The sequence below is a fragment of the Sinocyclocheilus rhinocerous genome, unplaced genomic scaffold, assembly GCF_001515625.1.
Source record: "Sinocyclocheilus rhinocerous isolate Xijiao unplaced genomic scaffold, SAMN03320098_v1.1 scaffold821, whole genome shotgun sequence".
In the NCBI taxonomy this organism is placed as follows: domain Eukaryota; kingdom Metazoa; phylum Chordata; class Actinopteri; order Cypriniformes; family Cyprinidae; genus Sinocyclocheilus; species Sinocyclocheilus rhinocerous.
This window is the reverse complement of record NW_015623656.1, coordinates 713,804-721,018: the sequence shown is the minus strand read 5'-3', so window position 1 is coordinate 721,018 and position 7,215 is coordinate 713,804. Positions and strand designations below refer to the sequence as shown.

At 32.9% G+C, this 7,215-nt stretch overlaps 1 protein-coding gene across 1 annotated transcript in view; it reads left to right on the top strand.

The window, feature by feature from the left end:
- LOC107716387 (integrin alpha-E-like) overlaps positions 1-6,961 on the top strand; it is a 19,759-nt gene extending 12,798 nt beyond the window's left edge. The window contains exons 15-33 of the mRNA XM_016522838.1: positions 665-777; positions 1,217-1,354; positions 1,449-1,652; positions 1,798-1,925; positions 2,082-2,224; positions 2,315-2,460; positions 2,691-2,810; positions 3,396-3,466; positions 3,540-3,663; positions 3,758-3,844; positions 3,942-4,021; positions 4,287-4,367; positions 4,469-4,544; positions 5,086-5,190; positions 5,282-5,314; positions 5,411-5,491; positions 5,573-5,659; positions 5,742-5,852; positions 6,089-6,961. Coding sequence (XP_016378324.1) covers positions 665-777; positions 1,217-1,354; positions 1,449-1,652; positions 1,798-1,925; positions 2,082-2,224; positions 2,315-2,460; positions 2,691-2,810; positions 3,396-3,466; positions 3,540-3,663; positions 3,758-3,844; positions 3,942-4,021; positions 4,287-4,367; positions 4,469-4,544; positions 5,086-5,190; positions 5,282-5,314; positions 5,411-5,491; positions 5,573-5,659; positions 5,742-5,852; positions 6,089-6,142 — 1,982 coding nt within the window. The 3' untranslated portion in view covers positions 6,143-6,961. The remainder of the gene's footprint in view (positions 1-664; positions 778-1,216; positions 1,355-1,448; positions 1,653-1,797; positions 1,926-2,081; positions 2,225-2,314; positions 2,461-2,690; positions 2,811-3,395; positions 3,467-3,539; positions 3,664-3,757; positions 3,845-3,941; positions 4,022-4,286; positions 4,368-4,468; positions 4,545-5,085; positions 5,191-5,281; positions 5,315-5,410; positions 5,492-5,572; positions 5,660-5,741; positions 5,853-6,088) is intronic.
- Positions 6,962-7,215: the final 254 nt, after the last annotated feature.

The following is a 7,215-nucleotide window of genomic DNA, read 5'->3' as shown; positions in this document are numbered from 1 at the left end:
AAGCATATAATGCTATTCTAGGGAATTGTGTGCTTCTAATTTTATACCAATAGTTTGAACAGGACCCTTTTCTATTCTAACACAACAATGCCTCTGTGTATAAGGCAAGGGTTAAAAAATAAATAAATAAATTGATTCAGTGTGGAAAAACTTGACTGGTCTGCATAAAGCCAAGTCCTAATCCCAGCTGAACACCTCTGGTGTGACTTTAAATTCAGACCGTGAGCCAAAAACTCTTCACCAAACACCAGTGAAAAGTATTAGGACACCCCCTTCTTTAGAACAGAAAAAGGCACTTCCAAAACTGTGGCAACAAAGATGGAAACATAATTCATTTTGTATTTCTATCTTTGTTGCCACAGTTTTGGAAGTGTCTAAAATGACTGTACCCATATGTACAAGTCATTGGTGTTTAAAGTCACAGCAGAGGTGTTCAGCTGGGATTAGGACTTGGCAGGGTCCTCTTCAAACTATTGGTATAAAATTAGAAGCACACAATTCCCTAGAATATCCTTATTTGTTTAAACATTAAGATTTGTACTCATGGAAATTACTAAGCTTCATACACTGTAGATAATTGTGACCCTGCCTGTGGAAACCCAGATAAAGTATTTTTTTTTAAACAGTGGATGAGTAATTCGCTCATTGATTTGCTTAATAAAAGCCACCTTTGAGATTAGTACAACACTGTACATATCTGGTGCACCACGCTATAACTTGACTGGTGGGGTATTTATTTTTAATGGCTCTGAAAAGTATGTGCTCCAGGGAGATCAGGTATTTATAGTTAATACTGTTGATATTAACACATCAGACTGTTTGTTTTAAGCTTTTGGCACTCAATCAATCAATCAATCAATCAATATTTCATATTGATTATGTAATATGTCATTTTTTGAGACCAGACCATTTTTGATGACCAGTTTCCACCAAAATGAATCGAGTAATCTTTAAATGGTATGCATATCATGAATTCATAGAAAATGTGAAGTATTTAATAAAAACTTTTAGTATGATCTTTTAAAACCTCTAAAAAGTTTTTAAACAAAACATTAACAATACATTTAAATTAAATCATTTATTACTTTAGGAAAGTTTTTTTTTCTTCTGATTGATTATTTGGTGCTCAGTCAGTTACAAGCTCCAGTTTACGCATTTGTTAATGAATTATATATGATATGATATATGATAATGAAGTAATGTATAATTATCATAGGTTGGATCTTACTTTGGATCGGTTCTTTGTGCCTTGGACATTGATAAAGATGAATACACAGATTATCTATTAGTTGGAGCACCACATTTTCATCTAAATGGAGAAGAAGGCAAAGTGCTAGTGTACAAACTGAATCAGGTAAGATCATACTCTCCTTTCAGCTCTTGGATATATGTGTACAGGGGTTTAACATGATTTGTATCTCATGGGGGTATTTTTAATCATCCCAAAGCAGGACAGGTTTGAGAGCGTGTCCAGGGAGCTGAAGGGAGATGAAGGACAGACCTTCGCCAGGTTTGGTGCAGCTATTGCCTCTATAGGAGATATTGATGGGAACAAGTTCAATGATGTAGCAGTTGGCGCTCCTCTAGAAACAGATTCCTCTGGAAGCATTTACATTTACAATGGATTCAAACATGGACTTAACTTTTCACAAGTGCGTTTCAGCATATATTCTTTACACTTTCTTGGAGTGTTTACATAATATTTTATTATTTAAAATTGATTGTTGTAAAATTATATGTGTTTTAATGTAATTAAAGTTTTATGTGTTTTAATGTAATTTGCTGTTTCCTCCTTAGAAAATTTCACCCTCAGATTTTGGAATGAAACTTGTGCACTTTGGTCTGTCAGTAACTGGTGGACCTGCCATGGCATCAAATAAGGCCTCCATTGCTGTTGGAAGTCAAGGGGGGGTGATTGTTTTCGAGTGAGTAAAAAATATCTTGTTATATTGTTTAAAGTGACAAACTATTTTTTACTTTTTATTTTAATATTACACTTCAGAGTACTTTCTGTTTCATTAATGGATGGTGGAACCTTCTCTGTAGACGTCGTTTCATTTTTATACTTTTTTTTTTTACAGGACAATCCCTGTTATTGTTATCAAACCAGATATAATAATTACTCCAGATGTCATTCCTCTCAATCAACAGATGATTGAAATATCCAGCACGTTTGACATAATGTACCACATATGCTTTACAGTGATTAATGGAAAGCTTCAAAGTAAGTATTCTCTTTCAGTTCAGTGAGTATTTTTGATCCAAAACAATCCTCATGATTATTTTAACCATATTCACTTTCTGTCATTTTAAGTTCAACTTCCTATTAAGTACCAAATTGCCTTGGATTCTGGCGTAAACAAAAAGCGCCTCACTGTTGACGGCCGAGATCTCTTAGAAAACACTTTCACCTTGACACCAGATGTAGAGTGTGCACCTGTTATCAACCTAAAATATTTGGTGCGTTGGTTCTGTTTGGCTCTTTTTACCTACCCCACTTGTCCAGTTTTTAAGAAAATAAAACATGTTACAATTGGAACAGATGTTCAGCCTAAACCCAGTACTACTACAAATTGTAAGAATAATTGACAGTATTCACTGAACAGCAAATGATTTCATATAAAAATCATTTGAGAACTATGACTCTTTTTTTATGATACTGACTGAGAAGAACTGTGTCTTCCTTTCAGGGCTGTTTTGATTGTTTTTCACCTATTCAAATCAAGCTGAATTTTTCATTGGATCTCCACTCAAATGAAGCCCCTATACGAATCCTTGATGCATTTACTCCAACAGAGGTTGTAAAGGAGGTAAAATATTTTTAAACATATTCATAATGTAAAAATTTCTCAAGCACTTGTAAACATTCATCTTTCACTGTTTGTTCGCTACTTCACTTCATTTTTCAAATGTTTTAAAAGCAGTGTCTTATGCTCATCAAGACTGCATTTGATTAAAAATACAGTAAAAACACTAATATTCAATATTAAAATGTCAAATTTCAAAATTGTTTGAATATATTTTAAAATATAATTTATTCCTGTGATCAAAGCTGAATTTTCAGCATCATTACCCCAGTCTTCAGTGTCACATGATCCTTCAGAAATCATTCTAATATGCTGATTTGTAGAAACCATGATGCTTTTTTCAGAATTCTTTGATGAATAGAAATTACAAAAGAACAGCATTTATTTGAAATATTTAAATTTGTAACATAAATGTCTTTACTGATTGCCAATCAATTTAATGCATCCTTGCTGAATTTTTTTTTTTAATCTCATCCATCATGTAGTCATTACCCATATTGTGAAATGTTTCATTAAATTACTTTAAATTTCTGTAATAACATTTAAAATGATCATATCATAAAATTATCATCTTTTTGTCTTTTTTAGATTTCCTTTAAAAAGGATTGCAAGGTTACAGATTGTAAACCAAATATTACATTATCTGATTCAAAAATTAGGTATGTACTGATTAAATGTACTCTATTTTAATTTTGTTCTGTGTTTTTGTAACTAAAATCATTTATATTTCAGTGAAACTTCGATCATAATCGGAGAAACTCAAAGCTTGAGTATCAATTTCAATCTTACAAACACTGAAGACCCTTCCTATATGACCACCCTGACTTTGACCTTCCCCAGCATACTGAGTCAAAAGGTTAAAACATGACCTCATCTTCAAAAGCCAATTAAATCTGCTGTTGATACATTTAATAGATATATGACAACCTGGTTTGGTGTCTCACTTACAGAAAATAGAAGGTGCCACCTGTCCTGTGAAGAATGACAATCAGATACAGTGTAATCTTCAACACCCTGTTTTCAAAAGAGGAGCGCAGGTATGAATCAGTCACACATCTTTGAAACATTAGAAATCTGATCTCATTTGCACCTGATTTTTCAGTAATGAAAAAGTTTTTTCTTTTTTTTCTTCAGACCAACCTTTTCATCTCATGGCAGCTCAATGACATCAAATCAGATTTGAAGAATTCTGAGATTATTGCTAATCTAACCAGGTTTGAGAGCTGCATTTCCAACATTTTTATACAATGAAAAGAATTTAGTGTAGAAACAGTTTTTACTCAGAAATTGCTAGTAAAGTTCACAATTACAGAAAAACGGCAAGTGACACATTTAATTAGATGAGAAATTTTGAAGTAAAATAGTACTTTCTTGTAAAATGTGCTCCAATTATCTTTTAATTAAATACATTTACATTTTTACAGTGTATAAAAATCTGCTTTTAAACATTTATTTTTAAAACATTTTCTCTGGTTTTAGTCAGAATCGTGGCTCTAAAATTCTGGACTCTAAAATATATGCATTTGCTGTGAAGTATTCCCTACCAATCCAGCTAACTGGGTAGGTGAACAAACAACCAATATTTCATACCAAACCTCTTGATTTTGTAATATTACGCATATTTATGATTATTATTATCAATATTTGTTTCTCAACAACAGCTCAGCCGATCCAAGCAGACTTAGTATTGAAGAGGGGAAAGAAGGAAAGACTCAGAAGATTCAGTTTGTATTTCAGGTACAGTATATAAAAATTCAATCTCAAAATAGAATGAGCTAAATATGATTTTTACATTTTTTAAATTTTTTTTTTATACATAAAGATGACAAAAATACATTTAATAGCCTGAATATAACTTTTTGGGTTGCTGAAAAATGTAATGAGAAATTATGTTATATTACAGAATATTTTATAATAAAGAAATGTTTTACTCCAAAATTGTTATTACATAACCAATTACTTATCTCTTTATTTTTATTTATTTATTTAGTCATTTAGCAGACGCTTGCCTTTTATCCAAAGCGACTTACAAATGAGGACAACAGAAGCAATCAATTGTAGTATTAAAACAACTAAAAACAAATCCAAAACTAAAAGCTACAACTTTATAAATACTACTTATACACATTTTAAAAATAAAGAGATTAAATAAAAATGACAAATGCATACAACAACATTTCAAAACTTAACATTTAATTGAAAAACAAAAAATAAAGCTAAAAACAATTCAAAATGTTGTACATTTATATTATACATGAAATATTGTATTCTGATTTAGTTTGCAGGTGAAAATAAGTATGGCGCTACAGTCGGTGTAGTTGTAACCATAACAAAGGACACCTTCAAAACTGGTTTGGACATCATTAGTGTCACACCACATGAGGTATCACATGAAATGCAATATTTAGTTCATAGACTAACAATATACAGCATGAAAGCTTTCAAACTAACATCTATTGCTCCTTTCATATTAGGAGTGTGTTTTTTCAGAAAATACTAAAGCGGAGGTAAGATATTACCCTAAAACAATGACCATGTTTTCAAAAAATGTTAAATAAAAGTAGATTAAAATATAAAATATATATTTTTTTTTTTTCATGTAGGGATCCTATGTCATCAACTGTACCATGACAAAGCTGCAGAAAATCATCATTGATGCCAATGTTTTGATACATGATGTTCAGGTATGGCTATATAGTTCAGGTATTCTGACAATCGTTTGCAGCAATGGGTTGTTCATACAATACATCTTTTCAAACTGACAGGAGAAATCAAACAAGATTACTGCCGTAGGAACATACAGCTTTGATGAGACCGTCTATACTGCGAAGGATACTTTGAGGACCATTCCGGTGAGCTGCAGTCCTTTTCGAGCATGCAAACATGTTATCACGTATTTAGTTAGTTACTGATAGATTGAATCATGCCATGCAGGTGGAGGTGATAATTACGAAGCTGCGCGTGACGACATCTAAAGGTCCCATCATTGGAGGATCCATAGGCGGGTTTCTGCTCCTTTTCATCATCATTATCATTCTCATTAAGGTAAAACAAACCCTTCTTCTCTGTCTACACACTTACACTGATAATGATGTTTACAAGGAAGATCAAGTCAAACACATTGCATTGGATATTGTATTCCTTGCAGGAACCTGCAATTGTGTACTGCAAATTTTGGTGAATATAGTTGGTCATTTGAGTGGTTTATGCTTAAAATGTGCATACTGAGGAAATTGTGAGAGTTGTAAGGTTCTATGCTGACTCTGTGATCTCATTTTCAGTGTGGCTTTTTCCGTCGCCGCCGTAAAGTGGACCAAGCACAGAGTCCAAACTGAAGACCGGCACAGCCCAGGAGGGACCATATATTACCATATATCTTGCTTAAGTTTGTGTCAAAAAATATATTGTTTGTAAGATGAATTTATAGTCTTGTTTTTATTGTCAATTTAACATTAAGAAGACGTTTTAATGATTGATTGTATTTAATATTGTATATAAACCTACAGAAAGAATGAAAGACAAAATCTGTGTTTCTAAGTAAATCTAAATCCTAAATATTCCACAATCTAGGGACTGACAGCTATTTCCTTGCACGGAAGTCATTTGCTCAAGATTTGATGAGACACCAAACTCCAAAACCAAAAGTCAAAGATAATTTTTCTGATGGATTTTATGATCCAATTTATAGTATAGCATCTATGGCAATCAAATGGCAAGACCCATTTACAAACCAATTTGCATGAAAAAAAAAATCATCTTAAACCGGTTAAGAACTAACCACCAAAATACATTTGTATTTTGGTGGTTAGTTCTTACCTGGTTTAAGATGATTTCCCAGCCTGGTCAAGGTCATGTTTAAGTAGTTGACTGGTGGTTCTGGTAAGCTGAAAAGTGCTCAGAACTCTTTATAAAACAAACATATAACCAACTTGCCCAGGCTGGGAGACCAGAAGAGACATCATACTCTTTTGAAATTGGAAATAAAGTCTATTAACTAGCGGTCAATAACCTCCACGTGATGTGTACACACATTACAGTCACACATACATACACGTGGTCATGTGATATGCTCTTGCTCTCACATGTCTGGCTATGTTTACTCTTGCATCTGACTACTGAATGTCACAGCTTGTTGTGTAGAAATAAATGGCCACCCAGCAAAGATTTTTTTGTTTCTCTCTAAAACTGTTGAATCATAATACGCATAATGATTATGCGCCTAAATGCAACGTAAAAGCCACCACATTTCCACACATAATAGCCTACTGTCTACGAATAACGAAAAGCGGTGACTGATTGGTCAACGAATCGTTCTTTAGAGTTGGATCTTTTCACTAAAACAGTTCAAACGGTTCACCAAATATGGAGCGATTTTTGTGCCAATATTCATCAAACAAATCCAGCGTTT